Below are 23,437 nucleotides of genomic sequence, written 5' to 3' on the forward strand. Positions count from 1 at the left end.
GCTACAAGTCCCCATTCTACAAGGCCTCAACACAGGGCAGGCACGAGGTCACCAGGAGCTGGCCAGCCCTTAATAACAGAGGGACCTTGGAACCTGTAGGGCAGACTTGGTTCTCTCACCTTGGTGGGAGAGCCCAGGATGGGAGGCAGGGGGTTGCGCTGCAGGAAGTCAGGCAGCTTGGGCGAGCCACGCAGGGACCGGCAGGGCTGTGGCACAGGAACTGGTTGGGGAGGGCTGGCCTGTGGTGGGCTGAAAGCTGCTCCCAGGGGGTCTGTAGGGGGCTTGGGGAGCTTGGGCCGAACAACGTGCAAGTCGGACAGGTTGGGGGCGCTGTGCAGACGGCAGCCAAGACCTGGGGCCCGAGGGGAGTGTTCGGGCACAGAGGAGCCTAGGACCAGAGACCAGGCCTCAGCACCTCCCAGGTCCTCAGGCACTCCAGAAAAGGGACACACAGGGCCACTGTCGCCACGCCCTCCCCACACATCCCTGGGCCCCACAGTCACTGTAGGTGATGCCTTTGCTACACTTTGCAACTGAGGAAACCAGCAGAGGGACTGAGAGGCCCGTGCAGGGGCACACAGCTGCAGAGCAGAAGGGGCTATGGACAAACAGCCTCCAAGTCCCCAGCAAGGAGACCAGCCACCTGGCCCAATCCACCTTTCGGTCCTCAGGGCCATGCTGACTGTTCCTACCTGGACGCGGGGACCTTCCAGCCCGCATCTCAGCTCCCTGTGGGGAGGGTGCCTTGCTCCAGCCTGGCCGCTCAGGAATGGTTCCAACTTAAAGGAAAGGGTCCCAGGGTCAGACCAGGACAGACTGCAGAGTCCCTCGTACCCCATATAAACCTCAGTTAGCCAGTTCTGTTCAGGTTGGGACCAGGCCAGAGGCTCACCTTGAGGAGATGGCATGTACGGCCGGCCTCCACCCAGGGACAGCTTCCTGGCCAGGACAGCTCCATCAGGGTGGGATGGAGGAGATGGGCTAGCTCGGGCAAAACCCAGGGGGCTGGTGCTGCCCGACCTGCGGATGGCAGAGGACCTGCAGGTGCAGCAAACCAGGAGGTAAGGCCCTAGCTCCTCACCCACATCAGAAAGGCAAACAGCCCTGCTGCTGGCTCCGCCCTCACTGTGCTGCCCAGGCAATGCAATGGCCTTGGAGCAAGCACTGACCAACCAGGGCCCTCTGACTCCAAAGCCACAGTCCTGCAGGGACAACTGCTAGGCCAATCTGCCTCTCGTGAACAACAAAGAAAGCACCCCTTCCTCCCATCTTTACTTCTGTCAAAACTGGAAAAACTTTCTGGCATGGTGGTGCCTGCCTGTAATCCCAGTGTTGCCAGCCTCAGTAATTTAGTAAGCCTGTAGGCAACTTTTTTTTTTTAAAGATGGGGGGGAGAGAGAGAGAGAGAGAGAGAGAGAGAGAGAGAGAGAATTTTTTAATATTTATTTTTTAGTTTTCAGTGGACACAACATCTTTATTTTATTTTTATGTGGTGCTGAGGATCGAACCCAGCGCCCAGCACATGCTAAGCGAGCGCGATACCGCTTGAGCTACATCCCCAGCCTGGCCGTAGGCAACTTAGCAAGACCCTGTCTTAAAATAAAAAATAAAAAGGCTGAGGACGTGGCTCAGTGATGATACACCCCTGGTCAGCATGGTTTTATAAGCTCAGGACACCTTGCTCACATGGTCGGAACAGCACTGGACCCAGGGAGCCAAGAGCGTATGGTGCTGACGCATAGTGCACAGCCAGGACTCACCGGGGCGTCTGGGGCAGAGCTGGAGAGTGCAGATTCTGCTCAATGCGCTGGTAGTTGTGCACCTGGGTGGGGACCGGGATGGGAACCGAGGCTCCACACCGACTGCTAGAGAACGGGCCAGCCCGGCTGTGGAGGGAGGTCAGGCTCACTGAACAAGGGTGCTGGGGTAGAACCAGGCCCAGACAGCCTCGGGCAGGGGCCGCCTGGCCACTGGCCCAGAGGGAGACTCCAGTCAGAAGGTAGGCAATGTCCTCAGTACCCCCACCACCAACCCCTTGGCCCACGGCCTTTAATGGGATCCTCTCTGTGGGGCTGGGGTCCAGCCAGGTCTGATCAAAGGCAAGGCCTCCAGACATAGCAGACCTTGCCAGGGAGGGGCAGCCACCCCACCTGGGCCCTACTTACCCAGAGGGGCTGGGAGAGCTGCTGCAGGTGGGAGAGGGAGAAGGAGATGGGGTCCGGCCGTGGCTCTCCAGGCCGGCAGAGGCCACCAGGGAGCTCCTAGTGGACAGAGGACAGGGAGGCACCATCACCCACTGTGGCACAGGCCCTGGGATCTCCCCATCCCTAGCCTTCGCTGGGCCCAGCAGTCTGGTCCTTCCCAAATGGCCTCCACCAAGGTGGAGGCTGGACAGGCAGGGATGACACCAGCCACTCTGAAGGCCCACCTCTATCCCTCACAGGGCTTACCCGCTACACAGCAGACTGTCCGGCGGGGGCTTGGCACAGGCCACCTCAGCCACCAGGTCCCCTGTGGGTGGAAGACAGCATCTGGCCTAGATGTCCCCATCCTCCAGGTCCCACCCTGCCCCCACCTCTGCTCCACTCCTCCCCACCCCCCTCTGCTCCCCACACTCAGGTGGAGATTCCAGAAGGGCAGCTGTGAGCTAGCACTGCATCTCTGTGGATGGGACTTGGGCAGTGAGATACAGACTGGGAAAAGGGGACCCTGGGTGCAGCCCCCAATCTAGGAGACCCCCACACTACCTGCCCCCATCTCTCCCACTCCACAAACTCCTGAACCCAGGGCCTCTTCCCAGACTGGACTTCTCTGGGATGGATGGTGAGGATGGTGATCCCTGACCCTGGTGAGGGGCCAGCCTTGCCAATCCCCTGCCAACCCAGAGCTGATTGGACATGCCAAGGGCCAGGGCTGAGTCAGGCTGCTCCTGGCCAACACCAGGGCCAGCCAGGTCCCCAGAACAAGGAGGGGGAGCACAGGATCCAGTGGTAAATTGCACATCCCCAGCAGGCAGTCCCAACCGCTAAGGGCAGCTTCCAATCTGGTGTGGGCAGCAGGGAGTGCCAAACACACTGTAGGGGATGCCGGGAGGACTGCAGGGCAGCCTGGAGATGAGGGCTGCCACTTGCCTGCAGAAGGCCTGGCCCAGGGCAGCAGAAGCAGACTCTGCCTGGGGGGCCAGAGCCTGGAGTCTTGGGCCTCTGATGCCGGCTGACCAATAGGTGGCGCCACCTATGCTCCAGGTCCCCTTCAGCAGAGACAGACTCACGGACATGCCGGAAGCAACCTCCTGACTGCCCAGGGGAGACCCCACACAGACTCACTCGCACATCCCACAGACAGGGCCACTGAGCTCTGCCTACCAATCCCTTTCTGCCTGCAGGCCTCCTGACCTGGAAACTGAGCTGGGACCATGACAAAGTCATCTGTGTCACAGGAGTCCTTGCTGCTGCCAGCAGAGTCCCGGGAGCCGTGCAGGAAGCCGGCTGTGTCCGCTGGGGAGGTGAGCGTCTTCTGCATGTGGGGCATCTCCCCTAGGGACTGGCGAACAGAGGAGGCTGAGCCAGGTCCGGGCCCCAGACTCTGAGGACCAAACTGCACCTCTTCTGGGCCCACGCATCAGCAAAACCCAGGGCCAAGGGTGCAAGCAACAGGCCTGGCCGTTCTTGCCCTCTCCGCCCCTGCACCTGCTGTGTGGGTTAGCAGGAGTTACCAGGAACTACACCAGAAGGCCCACCACTGAGCCATCCCCCATGCCTTTGTTGTTTATTGTGAGATGGGGGGTCTTGCTAGGGTGCTCAGACATGCAGTACCACTGTGCCCAACATACTTGCTCCTTGAATTCCTAGACACAGAGGCCTGGTCTCGTAGTCACGTTGCCCCCAGAGCTGGCCACAGCACCCTAGCCAGGTGGCAGGGGCCTGGCTCCCAGCTCCCTCAGGCAGGCACTTGCCCCCAGCCCCCTGAACTTCACTGTTCTGCTTCTACAGCAGAGAGCGCCAGGCGTCTGGTGGGGACGCTCTGCTGGGCGCCAGCCAGGACATACAAGGCCTAGAGCTCTGCCCAGGGCAGCTCCACTGTGCTCACATTTGGAGCCAAGGGCACAGGCACAGTCGCCTCACTGCACACTGGACAGAGGCCAGAACCCACACACCAGCTCATCACCACCCACTGCGAACACCCCTCCTAGAGGCAGGCGCTCAGAGGATGGGCAGGGCTCTACCTGGCAGCGTCATGGAGCAACCCCTAGGAGGGCCACCACTCCCTAGTACTTCTCAAAAGAAGCCGAGGCTGCGTGCCCCTGCCCACTCCTGCACCAAGCGGCTGGTATGCAGCCTGTGTCCTGTTCAGTGGTGCACCCTGTCTCCCAGCCTTCCCTCTGGAGCAGAGTGTGCTCCTGCACTCCTGTGGCTCAAAGTACCAGTCCAGGCAGGACCAGCAATAGGGCTGGAGCAGGTCCACTTACCGGAGGGGAGGCAAGATGAGAAGTGGAGCTACTGCTGGAGCTGCTGCCAGACCCTGAGCTCGGGTACGAGGGCACAGGCACCGGCGGGGCTGGGGAAAAGTACCAGTCAGTCTACCAACATTCTGAGGACAGGGGCTGTCTGAGGCCACTCAAGCCAGCCAGCCCAGGTCTGGACAGTCTCCAACACAGCTCGGTGGAACAGCTCCCTGACCTCTGACCAGTGGGGGGCAGGGTGAGCATGGCCTCGAGCCACACACTCTGTGCCCTGCACCAGCACTCAGAAACCCCCCACCAGGCCTCACTCTGACAGCAGCTGGAGTGAGCAGGTGACCCACCTTTACCCCCACTGCACCATGGCCACCTGCCACCCAGTCCTGGGGCCCAGGCTGCAGCAGGGCTAAGGACCCATGGGCACCCCCACCCTCCTGAGAGGGCCTAGCACAAGGCCCATACCCTAAGCTCTCACTCCCCAGCCCAGCATAAGACACCTAACCCAACCTAGGGAGGACATCAAGGCCCCTCCTGGGGCCCTAGGACCCATAGGGACTTACACTTCTTAATGGAGGCACTGGCGTCCAAGAAAGGGTGACGAAAAAATTCCTCTGGAGAGGAAGAACAAGGCCTCAGGAGTGCTTCTCACTCAAGCTGTGGGGTCAGGCAGGCCCCCAGACCCCTGGGCAGAGGTGGGACTCTAGCTCACAGCATGGCCCCCTGTGAGCCTGGGGTGTTTCACCATCTCCTGGATGGGGCTTCCCAAGGCAGAACCAGGTCTGCCAGCCTTGCTGCCAGGGAAGGAGCTCAGGTACCCGGGGACCCATGCATGCCACTCCCAGAGATTAGAGGTGCCACAGTGAGGCTCATAGGAGCCCAGGTGCCCAGACTCCACCCATCAGCTGGAAAAGGAAGCCAGAAGCAGTACCTGCCACCCAAGCAGAACTGCTGAGGGGACAGTGCCCCAGGAGCATGGGAGTGTTGGGGAAGGAGTCAGGGGTTTGACGCTGCCCCAGGCCATTAGGAGGCAAGCTGTGTGCACTCACCGAAGTCCATGCGGTCTTTGTGGTTGCGCTGCAGCAGAGCCAGGAGCAGCTGCCGCAGGGGTGCCGACGTCTCCCGGGGGATGCTGGGTGGGCAAGAAAAAACAGGCTAATGGGGCTGGTGGGGCACTGGGCAGAACAACCAAGGGGCAGGAGGCACTTACACGGGCACAAGAGTCTTGTTCTTCTCGTAGAACAGGCGCAGGTCCTGAGGGCTGCTGGCCTGGTGGGACAACGGCATGAGACTCTGCTCCCGCACAGCCCCGCTTCCTGCTGTGGCCTGGTTCCCTCCCTGGCTGGCCTGTGGCCAAGATCACAAGCCAGCTCCCGTGCCTGTGTCACACACACTGCTTCCCTGCTGACCCTGGCCAAGCAGGGCTCAACTACCACAAAGGAAGTATAGCATTTTAATGAGCCAGGGACCACAGGCGGGAGCGGTCACCTGGAGCGCAGTACTGCCGCCCACGACCCATACTCATTCCCCGCCTCCTCCTCCTGCAGCGTGACAGGCAAGCTCACCTGGAAAGGAGCCTTGCCCGTCAGGCACTGGTACACGATGGTGCCGATGCTCCACAGGTCTGCCTTCCCATCATAGTGCTGGGACATGATGACTTCAGGGGCCTGTGGGAACAGGCCAGCGCTCGGGCACAGGACAGGCACTGGAGCGCAGTGACTGGGAGCAGATGCCACACAGGCACTGGCTCAGGACCAGCCAACCCTAGCTGACTTGGCGGAAAGGCACCAGCACACTAGCTGCAGCCCAGTGCCTACAAGGTCAGCTCTGGACACACAGGTCAGAACCCAGGGGCTAGCACCCTCAAGAGCTTTGGGTGATGGGGCCATCCCCACCAGGCCCTGCTTGGGAGATGCAACAGGGAGGAGGCCACGCACCATGTACATGGGAGAGCCGCAGAGCGTGGCTGCCATCATGTTGCTTTGGAGATACCGGGCGAACCCAAAGTCAGCTGTACGGGAGAGACATCAGGAAGCTTTACTTGGGCTGGCCACTGCCAGGGGTCACCTTCAGTAGGCCTCACTAATCTTTTTTGGGGGATGTGATGGGGGTTGAACACAGTTGACAACTGAACTGCATCCCCAGCCCTCTATTTTTGAGACAGAGTCTGACAAAGGTGCCCAGGCTGGCCTTGAACTTGCAACCCTCTTGCCTCTGCCTCCTGAGCAGCGGGGATTACAGCTCAGGCCTCACCGATCTTGACGCGGATGTGATTGGGGTTCGCACGGCGTCCCCCAGGGTTGGACAGCAGGATGTTCTGGGGCTTGAGGTCACGGTGGATGATGCCCTTGCTGTGCAGCAGCCGCATGGCACCTGCAATCTGCTGCAGGAAGAGCCTGATGGTGTCTTCGCTCAGGGTCCGCATGGCTGCGAGGAGATGTGCGCTCAGGGGACACCAGCCACCGCTGCCCAAAACATTCCCAGGGTGCATGGGGCTGAGCCCAGGAGGACAGGCAGACTGTCTGGACTGTGCCTACTGCCTGGAGAGGCAACTTCCTACTCAGCTGCAGCCTACCTGACCCTTAGCAGGAGCCTCGTCCCCAGGCCACCTCACGTCTCCTCCTTCACACCAAACACTGCCAGCCCTCAGTGCCTGCAACAGGCTGCTGGTCTTTCTCAGCTTATGTTTCACTCTCTCTGCCTTTTAATATCTTTCTCACCCCCAGACAAGCAGCCTACATGGCAAGGGGTTCTAGGATGAGCCCCCAGGGTCCTGGCCCACCGTGACCTCCAAGAACTAAGTACTGGGCAGGTAACCTTGAGGCGGAGCTGAGACCCTGCCCAGGCTCCCAGGAGGCCCTGGCCCCTGCCAGCAGCAGACACAGGGCCAGTGGGGAGGTCCCCGTGTCCAGGGTAGCTCCAGTGGTCCCAACTGGGCCACCAGGCATCTTAGGACCAGGTGTGGTGATGCAAGCAGGGCAGCCAATCCTGGGAGGGAGCAGAAGCAGGTGGTGGTCACTGGCACCCAAGGAAGGAGACCATAGGGACAACCAGCCAGGACAGGGCAGAATCCAAACATGCACACTGCAGACAGACACAGTACCAGGGAGACACAAACACCCCACACAGCCCCTGCAAACACACGTACCTGGAGACCCCCCGCCCCAAGGACCAACCACACATTCACCTCAGGGGCAGGCTCACCGGCCGGTCACCACACACAGGCAGGTAAGCCAGGGAGCCCACACTCACGCACAGGTCACAGAACTACCCTTGCAGGCAGGTGGCACCAGAAGCTGGCCTGGGGCTGGCCTGGAGCTAACCTGACACCTGCGGAGCCTGGAAGCTGGCCAAAGACTGCCTAATCACTAAAGGTCAGGGCCCAGGAGCAGAGTGGCAGCCATGGGGACAAGAGCAAACACTAGGCAGACAGCATAGCACAGCACAGCCACGTGGTAGCTGATGCCTGCTATACTCCTGCCAGTGGCCCAAGGGCCAGGACCACTGGCTTCAGTGCCTGACCCTCACTCATAGGGCACCTTTTCCCATCCAACAGATGGCACAGAGTCACATCAAGACAGGCCCTCCCCACCTGGAGTATGCTCTGCCAGCTTCGGCCCCAGCCAGAGTCCTTCAAAATCTACACATGGAAATCCTTCCCTCACAGTGATTATGGGGAAGGGCTATGGCCAGGCCATGGGGAGTCCTGCCCTCATGAGAGGCCTGAGGGAGCCCATCTGTCCCTTCTTCCATGTGAGGCCTTAGCAAGAAGCCACCATGTAGGAGGGCCAAATGGCTGAAGCCCATGAAGCCTCTGCAGCTGTGAGCTGGTGACCCTGCTGCTCATGAATCACCCAGTCTGAAGGTTTCTGTCAGAGCTGCCCAGTGGACTGACAGGTGTCAACACTCCTAGGAGGGAGTGTCCTCCCCACCTCCTACACACAGGGCAGCCTCTGGGAAACACCTGGGAGGGCTGTAAGGAGTCCTAGGCAGCACTCCAGTGTCCTGCCAATGCTCTGGGGCCCTCCTGCCCCACCATCTCCACACGGCCCCTGAACTCAGCCTCAGTCAAGCCAAGAGCTGCTGTTCCCGCCATGTCGCATGACCAAGGCTGCAGGCACCCTTCTACCTGCAGGCCCCACAACAAGGCCCCCATGGTGCCCCCAGCCCATCCCTCTCCACCCCCTGGTCTGGTCTTGCCCACAACTGCCCCCACTCCCTAAGTGCCTCTGCTTTGAAAACACAGCCCTCTGAAGACCCTGGCCAAGGCCTCTGCCCAGCACATGGGAAGCACTCGACAGACTGTGAAGGAGTAGACAGGCGAAGGATGGAATTCTAGTGGTCTGAAGTGGCAGGGTCCCCTCCCATCTGCCCCAGGGGCAGTTCCTGCTGAGCCAACTCTGGGCTATTAGCACTGCCCTGTTGTGATGCGTTTACTCACTGTGCAGGTAGTCAGCCAGGTCCCCACCATTACAGTACTGCAAGAGACCAGTGCCACACGTCAGGCACAGCCAGGCCCCTCCAGCCTGCCCAGGCCCCCAGCCCACACCCGCTCCCATGGCAGGTGTTCCAAAACCCTGGGCCACCACGCCCCTCCCTCCGTGGCTCCCAGTGCTGTGGGCATCGGCCCACCAATGCATGGAGCCTCTGCCCCTGGTGACAAGGGACTGCCTCACTCCAAGCTTGACCTGGCCCCACAGGGACTCACCTCCATGACCAGGTAGACGGAATTAGCCATCTCCTGTGAGACAGAGAGAATGCTATGAGAGGCGGGAAAAGTGCCACCTGCTCCCACTGGGGCACAGCTTTGGGGACTGCTGAGAGCCATGGGCAAGTCTGTATGGCTCCTGGCATTTTGCCAACAGTATTGATTGACAGGCGAGGCACCACTATCCTCCTCGGCTGCTACTTTTGAGTTCTCGCGCTACTTTCGAGTTCTCGTGGGGATTCCTGGGGATTCCCCGAGAGTTCCCATTGGTTGGGGAAGTGCAGGAGGAGGGATTTCCGGGAGAGATTTTTCCAGCTGAGGGTTCCTGGACGAGCCGCATGGTGTTCGGGAGAATTCCCCCTGAGCGTGGGTGAAGTGTTTTCTTGCAGTTCAAAAATAAAGTTTGTTCCTGCTTCAGTGGCTCGTGATTTGTGCCCAGCCAGACTGCGGCAGGGGACCATGGGCACCCTCAAGCTCCAAATGTCCATGGGGCTTCAGTGAGAGTGGGCATGGCCAGGCCTGGGCCACTCCGCAGGGTCAGGACAGGATGCCTGTGACCAGGGACACTGAAAAGTGTGTTTGCTGTGTTCTATGGCTTGAACATGGGCTTGAGTGACAGGAGCAATGGAAAACAGGAGGGACCCAGGGAGGGAGTGGACCCAAGACCAAGGGCCTCTATCAAGGGAAGGGCCCTGTCCCTGAGTCTGAGAGGGTTAAGCATGAATGGTAAATCCTGGCCAACAGGAGCCTCTAGGTAAGGAGGGCCAAGGCCTGGGTGCAGGTTGGCCTTGACCCTCAGGCTCTGGAAACAAGGATGACAACAGATCATGGGTTGTTGCTGCTGGGCTGAGTAGGCAGGTAGAAGGAACAGAGCTGACAGACCCTGACTGACGGGGCTTGGGCCACTGCCCAGGCCAACCCTTCAGCAGAGGCATCCTGAGCCATCTGCCCACTGCCCAGCAGGGCTAGTTTCCAGCTGACCCTCAGCTCACACTGACCTACATCCAGGTCCAGTGGCACAAAACCCTAGACATGTAAAGGCCCACTGCAGCAGCCACCTGGTGCGCCTGATGACCAGTGGGAACCAGGTGCCTGCCCGGAAGCAGTGCTGCCCCATGACTCGCTCATGCCTCACCCCAGTTCTTTGACAAGCACCAGCGCCAGGGGCCAGCAGAGCCAGGCGGACTTGATCTTAACTGCCCTGAAACTGTGCAGGTGGCACTCCTTCCCTGAAGCAGGGCGCCCTGCCAAGAGAAGAGCAAGATCTCCCCCTCCCTTCACAAGCACAGAGCAGAGCTGGCCTTGGGGACAGTGGAGCAAGTCCTGTCACCACCAGCCTCTTCTCCATTCTGCAGCCTGTGGCCGGATGCACAAAGACCCCACTCCAGGGCACTTGGAAGAATCTATACCCTGCTCCACCGCAACTCCAGACGTGCAGTGCCTCCAACTTCAAGTGGGAGACAAAGAGGGTGCACTTGTGAGCCCCAAAGTTCCCACAGTGGGGGCTAGCATCCACCACCAGGGGGATAACAGAGTGCTTTCAGAAGCCCACCAAGACTGAACACACACTAGCCGCAGGCCACACTGACCAGCCCCAGCAGCCAGCTGCCACCTGTCAACCCCAGACCCCAAGCATGTCCTTAGACATGCCCTGTCCCCATTTGGCAGGACCAAGTATCCCTGACACCTGCTCAGCCAACTGACCCCTTAGGAGGACCAGGCCTGCACATGTACACTTCTAGGGATGGACATAAAGCTGCTGAGAGACACCCTGGATGCAAACACAGTCCCTGTGAACAACACCCTACCAAGCCCCAGAGCTTCGGGGTGGGGAGTGCTCAAGGCAGCCGCGGCACACAGTGTGGTCAAGTCCCGCCTCGCATGCCAGGCTCCACACAGGGTGTGGCCCGGTAAGGAGGACTCATAAGGGGCACAGGACAAGGGGAGACTGTCCATGCAGGCCTGTGCACTCTGCTCCCCGAGTCCTGCCTGAGCTCACCTGCCCGAGCTCACCTGCCCCAGCCCAAGGAAGAGACAGGAAGCCCCGGCAGTGGCCTGCCTCCCACCGGATCTTCCTAGGCCACCTGGGGGAGAGAGCACAGGTGGGTGGGTTCAGAGTCCCCAACTGCAGCACGACAGGAACAGGGCTAGAGAAACAAGAGACAGGACAGTGGGACAGTGACAGGATGGAGGAACAGTCAGGGACCATTAAGCCAGAGGGACAAGGAACAGGATAGAGGACAGATAGGAACAGGACAGAGAGAGAGCCCACAGTTCTAACCACCCAACAAAAGTCAGGGCCAGGAGAGGATCAGGGCAAAAGGTAACGGAGTTAAAGACCCAGAAATAGTGCAGCGGCAGCAGCACACACCCCTGCTTCTTACCACCGCCAGGGAGGCCCTATCCAGGGAGCTTCCACATCCCAGCCAGCGGCCAGGGCTACGGAGCCTCTTATCCTGGAGACACTACCAGAGGGTAGCCAGGTAGGAGGCAGGCCTTCTCTCAATCTTTAGCTGCACTCCTTAGGATTTGACCCAGCAGAGTCCAAACTCACTCAGCAAGCAGGGACAGTGACGGGGACAGAAGCAGGTGGGGACATATGCAGAGGTAGACCATATCCCCAAGCTGCTCACCCAGGATTGCAGGGACAGAAGTCCTACTGCCTCTCTCCCACTGGGGGATCTATGAGACACAACAGCAGTCTCCTGCCTCTCCAGAAAGACAGGGCTCCCTGATGCCAAAAGATCCCTTGTATGCCCACACAGCAGGAGGCTTTGGCCCCTGGTCTACACCATCTGCTGCCCACTCTGGCCAGGGCCCTCCCCCAGTCCTATCTTTACCCAACGGCCTCTGCAATGCTAGGGACTGCAGCTCCCAAGCCTGTAGGCCCCTGAGGGTTCACAGATGGCAAGCTGAAAGGCCTACCCTCCCAGATACCCTTCTAGCCACCACCCCAAGGAGGAAGGCCACTCACATCCCCAGGGAGCCTCCTGCAGCTACCCACCTGCTGTGCTGGCTCCCTGAAACCTTAATGCTGTCCCTGGAATTCACAAGCAGCCACAGGCTATGTGATACCAGCACCCCAGTCTCCTCTCCATGCCCCTTCCCACCCACTCTGGCCTAGCCCCTGCCTAGCCACTCCCAGAGGTGCTTCCAGGCCCAAGACCCAGGCAGGCTTGGGTTGTTCCACCAAGCCACACAGAACTCAGGCTCCAGGAAACCAGCTCAGGCCCTCCACCCACCCCTCTGCTAAGACACAGATCTACACAGGTGCCTGGGACCTGTGCACAGTCACAGGGCCTGTACTCTGGCCCCCCAGTGCCCACTCCGACTCCAGGCCTGCCTGATCTCCAACAGGGATGCTGACTGAGGCCACAGTAAGTTAGGAGACTCGCCAGGAACCCAAGTGGCAGGACCAGCCAAAGTCAGCTGGTGCCACTGTCCATCCTCAACCTTGCTCAGTGCCAACACCAAACCAGTAGCAATCTGGAACTGCATGCCCACCAGGGGCAGCCCTCCCACATCACCTCGACCCCTGGCAAGGACAAGAACAGGGACCAAACCAGAAAGCCAGCAGGGCCTCCAGGAGCCCGGGTGGGAGACTGTCTCAGAAGCGGCATGCCCAGGCCTGGCCCCAAGCCCCACCCACATCCACTGGGGACCCTCCCTGAGGGGAGTGGCTCTCTCTGGGGCCCTGCAGGGGGCGGGGCAGAAGCCATATCACAACCTGGTCACCACAGATGATCTGTTCCGGCCAAGCCCTGGGCCCACCCAGAACAGGCATCAGGTTCCACCTCCAAAGCCTCTTAGCAAGACTTGGTTTTCACAAATTCCCTAGGGAGCTGGGGCCAGGCAGGCCTTGGCACCCAGCCAGTCCCATGGACACCTGGAGGGCCAGTGATGCCCCAACACACAAGGCCAGAGACTGCAGGGCAGAGGGAGCCACTGGCCCCATCTCACTCTCAGGGCAGGTCTGGGGAGCCAATCACATCCCCCACACAGGCTGCAGGCGGACATTCCCTCAGGTGCTCTCATGGCTCTCCCTGCGTTATCACCCTAGCCCAGCAGGCAGTTACATCAGTTTAAGGGAGAAACAAGGCAGAGAAATTGGGAGCTGAGCCCAGTCCCAGCTGACCTCAGGGCAAAACAAACCGCTGATGGGCTGTCCATGAAAGACGATTAACACCTCTTTAGCAAGTCAACCAGGTGACAGAACAAAGCCTTTGACAGGTACAACTCCAGCAAGGGCCCTGGGGACCAACCTGCTCCAGCGGGCTGGCCCTCTACAGGAGGCAAAGCTAGCTTCAGAGGCAGTGTCCTGGGCAGCTATACGGGAGTCCAGGCACGTAGGAGGCAGCCCCGCCCCTGGGGCACTAAGGTGCTTTGCTTAATAGGATCCCAGCTCCCCACCCTCAGCAGCCCCACTCTGGTCTGGTGATCTTGGGCTGGTGATCCTGGGCTGGTCTGGTGGGTGGCGGGCAGGGCTGACCTACTTAACTCCTTTGGGGCGGCTCCTGAGCTCCAGAAGGCAGCAAAGCCACAGCCATGGCCCGGAAACATCCTCTCCACCTCCCCAGGCTGCGTTTTCTGGATAGCTCCCAAAAGGGAAGAGATGCCTGGTTCCACCCCAAGGAGGAAGGCCACTCACATTCCTGGGAGCCTCCTGCAACTACCCAACGTTGCTCCCTGACCCACGTTTGGCCTCTCTGCGGCTTAATGTGGACCTTCAGGCAGGCCCCTGAACCCAGGGCTGCTCACTGGCTGTGGCAAACTGGGTGTCCTGACCCCTAAGGGCAGGACCCCCTGCAGAAATGCAGAGGATGTTGCCAGGGTTAGCAAGGTCCCTCAGAAAGACAAATTGCATACCCCTCCCTGAGACCCAGCAGCCCTGATCCGTGCACACCACTGAAACCTATCAGAGGGATTCTTTCTGCCGCTGAGCAGAGACTCCACCATTCAGGGACACACACACACACACACACACACACACACACACGGCAGAACAGTCCCATTATGGGACACCACAGCCATGAAAAGGAGACTCCTGACCCAGTGACAGAAGGATGGAATCCCACTTCTAGCTCAAGGTCCAGCATGGGTAGGTGTCAACAGCCAGGCTCAGCTGGACACAGTGACGCATGCCTATAATCCGAGTGGCAGGAGGATCACAAGTTCAAGGCCAGCCTCAGCAACTCAGACCCCAACTGGGCTGTCAAGCTCAGACTTGACAGCCCAGGTTAGTCCTAACTACGGCCTGCCCTCGGACTCAGCCCCATGCCAGGAAGTCCATCTGCTGAAGTCTAGCTCCACACCAAAACAGAAAGACACCTGGATGTGGCCCAGTGGTTAAGTACCCCGTTCAATTCCTGGTGCCAAACAGAAACAAACTTTTAAAAAGTGGAAAGCCAGTCCTGTGGCTCCTAAGCGTGATGCCTCGGTTTTCAGGTCTCATGTGACAGCTGCCTCTCAACCTTTGGTAGAGTTGACAAGTTACTGCCTAATGTAAAAATACTGATAAAACAGGCAGTCTGGAGGGCTGAGGTTGTGGCTCAGTGGTAGAGCGCTCGCCTAGCATGGGTGAGGCTCTGGGTTCGATCCTCAGCACCATGTACAAATAAATAAAATAAAGATATTGTGTCCACCTACAACTAAAACATACACACACACACACACACTTAAGAAAAAAAAAAAAACAGGCAGTCTGCAGAACTGCCTGGAACCTGGGACCCATGCACAGGCCTGCCTGGAGCAGGGCCCCTGCTGCTGTACCCTGCCCCTACAAGGATTCTCTCAGGGAAGGGGGCAGAGCCAAGCCTTCCCACTGCTGCTGCAGGTGCTCCTGACACACCCAGCTGGCAGGTGCATCAGGAAGCGGGGTCTGTCCGCAGGGCTCAGTGAGTCACAACTGGGCAACCCAGCAAGGCGTCTGGCTGTGGAGAACTGGACAGACAGCGTGCTGGCCTCAGGAGGTCACCATCAGCAATTCCATGCTGCCACCCTCTCCAGAGCACACTGGCAAGTGCCAGCCTGTGTCTGCAGTTCCACACCCTGACTCCCCTGAAACACGGGCAAGGCCAGTCACTGCACAAGAAATGGGAGGGGAACAAGCCCACTCCGACCCTCTGCACAGGTGCCAGGTGCTCAGACAAGAACACGGCACCGAGGGTAGCTCGGTATCACAGTGGTCACTTAGTACACACAGGCCCTGGGCTGTCTCCAAGTCCACCACAAAAAAGAAAGGGAACAGCAAGATTTAAGCTACACACCTCCCAGGCCTGATGCTACCTTTTTTCTTTTTTTTGTATCAAGGATTGAACCCAAGGGCACTTAACCACTGAGCACATCACAGCCCTTTATAATTTTTTATTTTGAAGCTGGGTCTTGCTAAGGTGCTTAGCGCTTTGCTAAGTTGCTGAGGCTGGCACTGAATTTTCAATCCCTCAGCCTCAGCCTCCTCAACTGCTGATACTACCATTTTGTATAGCAAAACAAACCAAAAATCACCCCTGAGCAGGGCACTAGGGGTACAGTACTTGCCTAGAAGGTGGGTTCCATCCCTAGCACCACACACAAAGAACCCCACAGGGGCTGGGAGTGCAGCTCAGGGGTAAAGCACTTGCCTAGCACATGTGAGGCATGGAGTTTGATCTTCAGCACCACATAAAAACAAAGGTATTGTGTCCATCTACAACTAAAAAATATTTCTAGAAAAGAACAAAGAAAACAACCCCACCAACATACCAAAAACAAAAATAACCTTATAGACAAAAAAAAAAAAAAAAACTAGAGTTGGGGGACTGGTTCAGGGGTAGAGGGCTTGCCTAACACAGAAAAAAAAAAAATAGTAGATAAACTGGGAGAACTATTTGCAACCTATTACAAAAAGACTAGTTTTCTTAATACATAAAGAGCTCCTACAGATCAACAGTAAAGTTCACACAGCACTTACTATTCAGCAGGCACTGTTCCAAGCGCTCGCCATGGGCTGTCACTACCTTTCTACTGCACATAACAACAGACACCATGAGGCTATCTGACCAAGGTCTCAGGTAGGCACCTGGTGCAGACAAGAGACCCAGAAAAGGGAGCATGGGGTCCACACCACCAACCCCAGTGCAAGCCAGCCTGGGAAGGAAAGGATCAAGAGTGTGCTGCAGACCTCTGCAGGGGGATCTCTTCCCAGCATGCACACTCCCAGCTCAGGAAGAGAACCAGGGAGACACCATGTCCAGCTCTACCCAGCCAAGCCGACTGGGAGCCGACTCCAGGCAAGGATGCAGGAGTCAGGCTGCTGAATGACCACTGGTATTGCCTCTCTGGAGGGCAACTTGGCACCAATTACCCAAACTAAAAACACACAAGCCTCTTGCCAGGAATTCTACTTCTAGGAATTTGTCCCACAGATCTACAAGCAGCAAAAGTTCAAGGACAGTAGCGACCACATTTTCATGCACCGGAAGCCCAGAATAGCCATGCATCCATCAGCAGGAGGCTAGTGAAACCAGTTATGGAACATCAGGTCACAGTACCATGGCTGCACAGGCCCGCAGCTAACACCCTGAGCTCACAAAATTGACAGTCCAGGTTAGGACACCTGCCCTTGGATTCAGCCCCATGCCAGGAAGAGCCAGGCTGGAGCCTGCCCATCTGCTGCAGTCTGGCTCCACACCACTGAGGGTACAGGTGGTCACTCTAGCAAGGCCAAGACACCATTCTTCTGATATGGACTAAGAACAGTGTGCATAATAAGTCACAGAGACTTCCAGCCATCTCCAGTACAGATGTTAAAATTAAAAAAAAAAAAAAAGTGAGGGGTAGGATCATGTTGTGCTGTGGAAGAATCACATCTACTTACAGAGGCCCAGAAATAACCATGCACTCAGAGCAGACAGTGGAAATCCATCTGGACAGAGTTGGGAGAATGACCTCTCACCACATTTTCATTCATAGTGTTTTAGGACTTTAAAAGCCAAATCATTACTTTTTTCCTCTTTGCAGTACAGGGGATTGAACCCAGGGACACTTTACCACTAAGCTACATCCCAATCTTTTTTGACACAGGGCCTTGCAAAGTTGCCAAAATGGCCTTGAACTTGGGATTTCAGGCCTGTGCTACCACAGGTCAGTTACTACCTATTTTTAAAAGCTAGGGGTATGGCTCAGTGGTAGAGGGCTTGCCTAACATGCAAGAGGCCCTATGTCCAATCCAGGTCAGGAAAAAAAAAAAAAAGATTTGTAAAATCAAGATCATTTCTCCTGGTCCTGGTGTCTGTTTCAAACATCTTATGGATGCAGGGGACAGCCTGTACTGTGAGGCCAGAGAGGGTGGAGTCCCAGCACAGGAAAGGCTACGGCTGGCATTTTTCAGCACTTCCTCAGGGCAGAGGAAGCCACAGTATTGCCAACCCTGGAGGAAGTGGCATATGCCCACAATCAGGTGTGTGTGGCCCAACTGGAACAGAACAGGGACCAGGGCAGGGTTGGAGGATACCACCAGCCCTGGGCACTCCAGAGGTTATAGATGGTCACCTGCAGCCCAACCCACGTCCGCCCAGTCCCAATGGGACTGGAAACACCCAGGCACAGGAATGCGGGGGCCTGGCAGGGAGCAGAGTTGTGTGGGCCAGAGGGATCTGTTCTTTTTTGGGACTGGCCATCGACTCTACCATGGGTCTTTCACAAATGCATGGGTTGAAGAGTACCCTGGCAGTGTGGCCCTGAGGACAGGCTGAAGAACATGGCCAGAGGAGAGATGGAGAAAGGGAGACAACGAAGAAAAAGGGGCTGGACTGGGGAGAGGAGAAATAAAGGAAAACAAGGGGGGGGGAGCCTCCTGGACCAAGAACACAGTGTCTCCTTTGGCTTTCCAGGTACTCCTGCCACCCTGGACCTGGGCCCTGCCCACACGTCACAATGTGTCACAGCCCCCAAGGCCACAGCAAAGCTGACAGCAGGAGGGAGGAGGAGGGAGGAGGAGGGAGGAGGCCACCAAAACATCACCGCCTCCCGGGAACTTCCCTCAGTCAGGGCTGGTCCCTGGCCTCAGTAAACAGGTTTTAAAGTCATTAGTCAGCACTTCGCCTGGCAGACCCACACCTAGGTCCTGGATCCCAAGCCAGGTATCCAGGAACCCCAAACCATGCAACCATGGGGCACAGGGTCCTGGGGGACAGCATGGGAAACTGGCTAGTCAGCAGGGGGCCAGCTAGGCCTGACTTGGCCTCTGGCTTCTCTAGTCCAGCAGGCTCAGCCCCAACTGCCAGCAAGAAGGAATCTCCTGCAGCCCCTCCCCCTCTGGGCCTCTGACGCAGGGAGAGACCAGCCAATGGGAGGCCACCGGACAATGTCAACAAACACCCAGCTAGCCAGACAGGTGGGCCTGCCTGGGTCACCAGACTCAGATAGGGCCACTGGGTCAGACCAGAGGGGCAACAGTGAGAGGAGTGATCCCCATGGTCAGGACACCCCAGCCCTGGTGGTCTCCTCAGGCAGCCAGACTAGCTAGAGGTTCTCCACCCAAAGGAAGCTAGGCCCAACTGGGCAAGAGATGGGGTCTCCAGGGTCAGATGAAGCCTCAGAGCTGTGCAGACCAGACACCCTATCTCCAATTCCCAGCTCCCTCCACCCACTCTAAGATGCTGTCCTGGACCATCCACTACCCACCAGACCTCCAGCCCAGGGCCTGGGAGGGTAGCATCACCCCTTCCCCCACCCCCACATGGGCCAGAGGCCTTACCTGGAAGTCGTACAAGGCCACAATGTTCTCGTGCTTCAGTTCCTAGGACGGAAATCCAAGTTTCTCAGGAGTGGGCGAGAGCCAGCCCACCCTCCTCCTTCTTCAAGGCACTAGCTCACCTTGAGTATTTTTATTTCCTTCCCCAGCAGTGTCTGGGACTTGGCCAGATTCTTCTTGTTAATGCACTTGACTGCGACCTCCAGGTCGTGCTTCTGAAAACCAAGCAGGGACTTTCAGAGCTACAGCCACCCTAAGGGTTGCCCCCAGGCTAGGGACACAAAGATGCCCCAGGGTGACTAGCATGAGATTGTAGAGTAGGGGGTCTCTGAGGAAGCCTGAGTAGGGCTCTTGGCTGGGAACTCGGATCCCAGGTAGAGTTCCCAGCCTGGCTTTCTGGAGATGGGGGTCCCGACTGGGTTTAAGGCTGCGATCCCGGGTCCCAGACTGCGGTCCTGGGTAGGCTTCTGGAGCTGGGGTCCGGCACTGGGTTCCGAGTGGGTTTCCCGAGCTGGGGTCAGGGAATGGGGTTCGGTCTGGGGTCTCGGGTGGGCTTCCGAAGCTAGGGCCCAGCTGTGGTCCCAGCGGGCGCCTCACCCACCTCGCGGTGGCGGCCCTTGAAGACCACCGCGAAGGCGCCATGGCCGATCAGGTCCTTGCGGGAGAACTCGAACCTGCCCACGGTCTCGGTGCCGCCGCGGCCGGGCTCCATGGCGAGCGCGGGCCGCGGGAGCGGGCCGCGGGGCGGCGGGCCGGGGCGCGCGGGGCTCAAGCGGAGGCGCGGGCCGCGGCCCGAACGCGCGCGCGGGGCTGGGGGCGCGGGGCCGGGAGCGGGTGCATCGCCGGGGCCACGCGCCCCATCGGGCAGGCCGGGGCCGGGTCCCAGCCCCGCGGGCAGCGGGCCGTGCGGCGCACTCCCTCGGCGTCCGCCGCGGCGCCCTCGCGACGCTGGCAATCCGAACCCACTCGGACTCCGACGCGGGTCTGGCTCCGATTCGCGCCTCGACCGCGCTCTGGCGTAGACTGCGACTCCGACCCCAGCGGGAAACAAAAGAGCCGCGGAGCCCGGGCCTCAGAGCCTAGGACGCCGGCGCAGCCGCACTGCGCGGGGGCGGGGCCTGGAGGGGGCGAGGCCTGGCGGCGGGGCGGGCCTCCAGGGTCTAAAGGGCGGCGGGGAGGGGCCTGAAGGGGCGGGTACTTAAGGGAAGGGCGGGGCCCGGAGGGGCGGGGCCTTCCGGAGCTGGGACCTATGCGCGGTGGAGCTGATGGCGAAGGGGCGGGGCTGCACGAGGCGGGGCCCATCTGGACGAGTCCTGGTGGCTAGTAGAGTGACGGCCCGGCCCAACGTGTAGGAGCGGTTCGGGCTGGGGCTACCAGAGACCCTGCCCAGGCAGAATGGGGTTTCATTCGTCCGGATCTTGCCTTATGTGCCATGTCTTTGCATTCCTGGGGCTGCCCAGTCCTGTTTCCACCTGGGATGTGGCATATGAATCTGAAAACTGAGAACTGGACAGAATGAGAATGGCTTCACTAGGACCCGGATGTAACCCGGTGATGCCTTGCATACTTGAGACCTTCCTTGGGTTTAATCTCCAATGCCAAAAATAATAAGAAGAAATAAAGCTGCATTCCATAATGTCAGGTCATAAGCCAAAATGGTTGCATCTAAACCTAGGAAAAGTTAGACAAATCCTGGTGCATCTATCTCACAGAGTAATGAACCTGCACTGATAGGCAGTGTTAAGTATCTACGTGCTCAAGTGTAAAGTCCTCCAAACTATAAGTGGAAGCAAGATGCAGACGAGCATAGTATGCTATTATCTGTGATGATGAGGCCATTGGAGAGATTTTGTGTATGCAGGACACCTATGTGTGCACATAGCAGTTTATAAACTAACAGCTAACCCGTCCCTATCATAGGCCGGGCAGTGTTCTTTAAAGGTATTTATTAATTGATTTATTCTTCATGATGATTCCTGAGGTACCTGATGCCCCCATTTTACAGATCAGAAAATCAAGGCCAAGAGAAGTTAGGCAAGAAAACCAGCCAGAGTTCTAGCCAGGTGGGTTGGTGATAGCACACACCTGTGATTCCAGCAACTTGGGAGGCTGAGGCAGGCGGATCACAAGTTCCAGGCCAGCCCAGGCAACTTAGCAAGATCCTGTTTCAAAAGAGTAGGGGAGTTGTGGATGTACTTCAGTGTTCAGTGGAAGAGCACACCTGAGTTCACCCCAGTGCTAAAGAAAGGCAGGAAAGGACAAGCAAGCAGGCAGTGTTCCTGTCAGGAAGCCCTGGAAGGGGCTGCTCCAGAAGACAGTGGAGCAGTCCTTCTCACACTGCACACGCACACCAGGCCTTCCTGTAAATTGCTTTCATCATACGCAAGTGGTCCTTCTGCAAATGCATGATTCTGAACAGGCCTCCATACCCCCAGCCTCTGGAAACACCTAGTTCCAGAAGATAGGCTCTTGGGCTAGGCCCTCCCCTGGCTGCAGAAGACAGCCTCTTAGTGGCCTGATGCTCAGGGAGGAACCCCGTGCAATCATTCCTGGAAGCCCTTCAGCTTACTCAGTTCATGTTCCAGGCCCCAGAACACAGGGTTCTCCACCCTGGATGGAGGCCAGAGGACACCAGAGCAGGAAGGAACAGAGGTCTCCTTGCCCAGCACTTGTGTTTTCCAAATGAAAGTGTCTCCCAGTGCCGTAGCCACATGGTCAGCCATGGCACCCCCACGTGTCCACGTTCATTCCTCCTTTATTCAGTGAGCTAAGTGCTGGGCTGGCCCCAGTGGAGATGGAGTCCCTGCCCTCAAGAGCTACCTGGTAAAATTGCAACTGAGGGTAAGCATGGAGGTCAGGTGGTAAGAATCCAGAACAGAGGAGGTGGTGAGGGCACCAACCTAGCCAGGTGCCCAGACTGGGGGAACAAGCCAAGGGGATTTCTGCCTTAAGTTCAATTGAAGAGGGCCAAGAGGCCAGGAGAGTCAGGATGGCAGGAAAGATTTGCTTTTGGAAGTTACTGAGCCCTCTGAGGGAGCAGGGTTCTCTTTTGTTTTGATTTTTGTTTTTTTGCAGCGCTGGGTATTGAACCCAGGGCCCCGAGCATGCTAGCTAATCCTCAACCTCTACTTTTCCACTCAATCTGTACGCCCCCCAGTCCTTTTTATTTTACTTTGAGACGGGGTCTTGCTCAATTGCAGAGGCTGTTCTCAAACTTGAGATACTCCTGCCTCCCCAGTCATCTCTGGGATTTCACTGGGTAATTTTCAAAAAATTGAAACGTGAACTTCCATACAAGTTTACGAAGAATGAGGGCAACAGGTATGTTTAGCTCACCAACAAGAGAGCTCCTAGGACAGGAAGGTGGTTCCAGCAGGAATTTGAGGAATTGTTAGCGTCAGAAGTTTGGAAAGGGGAGGAGTACTGGGAGTGGACCCACGTGTCCTACACCCCTGAGCTTCAACCCCCAGCCCTTTAGATAATTTTTTAAAATTTTGAGACAGGGTCTTGTAACAAGGGGTTCACCTGATGCTTTGACTATATCCCCTGAGGCTTTGAAACTTACATGTTTTTTTCTTTTTCCAAATCTTCTTTTCCCTCTACTTCTCCTCCCTGATCTCTTCTCCCTAATCTCATTTTATCTGAATCACCTCTTTAAAAGCCCCTGTTCCTGTGGATGGGCACAATCACAGCCTCTGGAACAGGAGTTCCCTGTACTTCTCCTTTGCTAGCAAAGCAATAAATCTTCTTTTTCCTTTTTTTTTTTCTCAAAACTGTCCTTGTTATTGGATTGGCACCAGGGACAAGGACCGATCTTTTGGCAACAGCACCCCACCCAAGGCCTTACCCAGGAGTGTTCCCCCCATAGCCCATTAGGCCATGCCTCCCTCCCTAGTGCCACCCTGCCTGTGTGCCACACCCTGAGCCAGGCGTCTGCCCTCTGGCCTGGACCACACCAGGGCCCACAAGCAGCCCCTGGCTTCTTCCCTGCTCACCCAACCTGGCAGGCTCTGCGTCACCCAGTAATGTCAACACACGAGTTCAGCTTGAGGGCCACCTGCTACAGAAGCCCTCCCTGCAGATCACTGCACCCCAGGCCCCTTCCCCATGTCAGGTTCTGACCAGGAGCCTGTGAAGCTAGGGTGGCACCAGAGGCTGGACCACTGGGTAGCATTAGGGAGAACTGTACACAGGCAGTGCCATCCTCCACCTTAGAACAAGAATCACCACCTGATCTCTCTGAGTCAGCCTGACCTGGAGCCCAGGAGGCACTCCCCAGGTGGCACCCCACCATCCTGCCAAGGAAAGAAATTGGTTTCTAGGACTGACATCCTGAAAAACACTGGTTCCTTTTGAAGCTGATGCCACGAGGAGCCTTCCCAGCCGAACCTCAAAATTCCCCTCCCTCCCCACATGTACCCCAGGCCGTATGTAAGTGGAAAAGGCTCTCAGTCTCCCTGAGCCCCTCAGGTTGGTCCCCAGTTCACCTGTGACCAGGGAGTCACCCTCCTCTCTGGATGTCCCTCCTTGGCTCCTTTCC

General features: G+C 57.8%; 1 protein-coding gene across 2 annotated transcripts in view; it reads right to left on the bottom strand.

The window, feature by feature from the left end:
- The window catches only part of Ulk1 (unc-51 like autophagy activating kinase 1), a 28,686-nt gene extending 9,051 nt beyond the window's left edge, over positions 1 to 19,635 (bottom strand). For both annotated transcript variants that reach the window (XM_026409693.2, XM_026409691.2), the window contains exons 1-19: positions 19,499 to 19,635; positions 19,020 to 19,112; positions 18,901 to 18,942; positions 9,165 to 9,197; positions 8,898 to 8,934; positions 6,710 to 6,883; positions 6,394 to 6,467; positions 6,022 to 6,123; positions 5,667 to 5,725; positions 5,506 to 5,588; positions 5,020 to 5,070; positions 4,469 to 4,557; positions 3,396 to 3,543; positions 2,451 to 2,511; positions 2,166 to 2,261; positions 1,761 to 1,886; positions 893 to 1,038; positions 693 to 779; positions 120 to 388 (exon numbers count right to left, since the gene is read on the bottom strand). In XM_026409693.2, coding sequence (XP_026265478.2) covers positions 120 to 388; positions 693 to 779; positions 893 to 1,038; positions 1,761 to 1,886; positions 2,166 to 2,261; positions 2,451 to 2,511; positions 3,396 to 3,543; positions 4,469 to 4,557; positions 5,020 to 5,070; positions 5,506 to 5,588; positions 5,667 to 5,725; positions 6,022 to 6,123; positions 6,394 to 6,467; positions 6,710 to 6,883; positions 8,898 to 8,934; positions 9,165 to 9,197; positions 18,901 to 18,942; positions 19,020 to 19,112; positions 19,499 to 19,609 — 1,881 coding nt within the window. In that variant the 5' untranslated portion in view covers positions 19,610 to 19,635. The remainder of the gene's footprint in view (positions 1 to 119; positions 389 to 692; positions 780 to 892; positions 1,039 to 1,760; positions 1,887 to 2,165; positions 2,262 to 2,450; positions 2,512 to 3,395; positions 3,544 to 4,468; positions 4,558 to 5,019; positions 5,071 to 5,505; positions 5,589 to 5,666; positions 5,726 to 6,021; positions 6,124 to 6,393; positions 6,468 to 6,709; positions 6,884 to 8,897; positions 8,935 to 9,164; positions 9,198 to 18,900; positions 18,943 to 19,019; positions 19,113 to 19,498) is intronic.
- Between the last annotated feature and the right edge of the window lie 3,802 nt (positions 19,636 to 23,437).

The sequence above is a fragment of the Urocitellus parryii genome, chromosome 3 (genome assembly GCF_045843805.1).
Source record: "Urocitellus parryii isolate mUroPar1 chromosome 3, mUroPar1.hap1, whole genome shotgun sequence".
Classification (NCBI taxonomy): domain Eukaryota; kingdom Metazoa; phylum Chordata; class Mammalia; order Rodentia; family Sciuridae; genus Urocitellus; species Urocitellus parryii.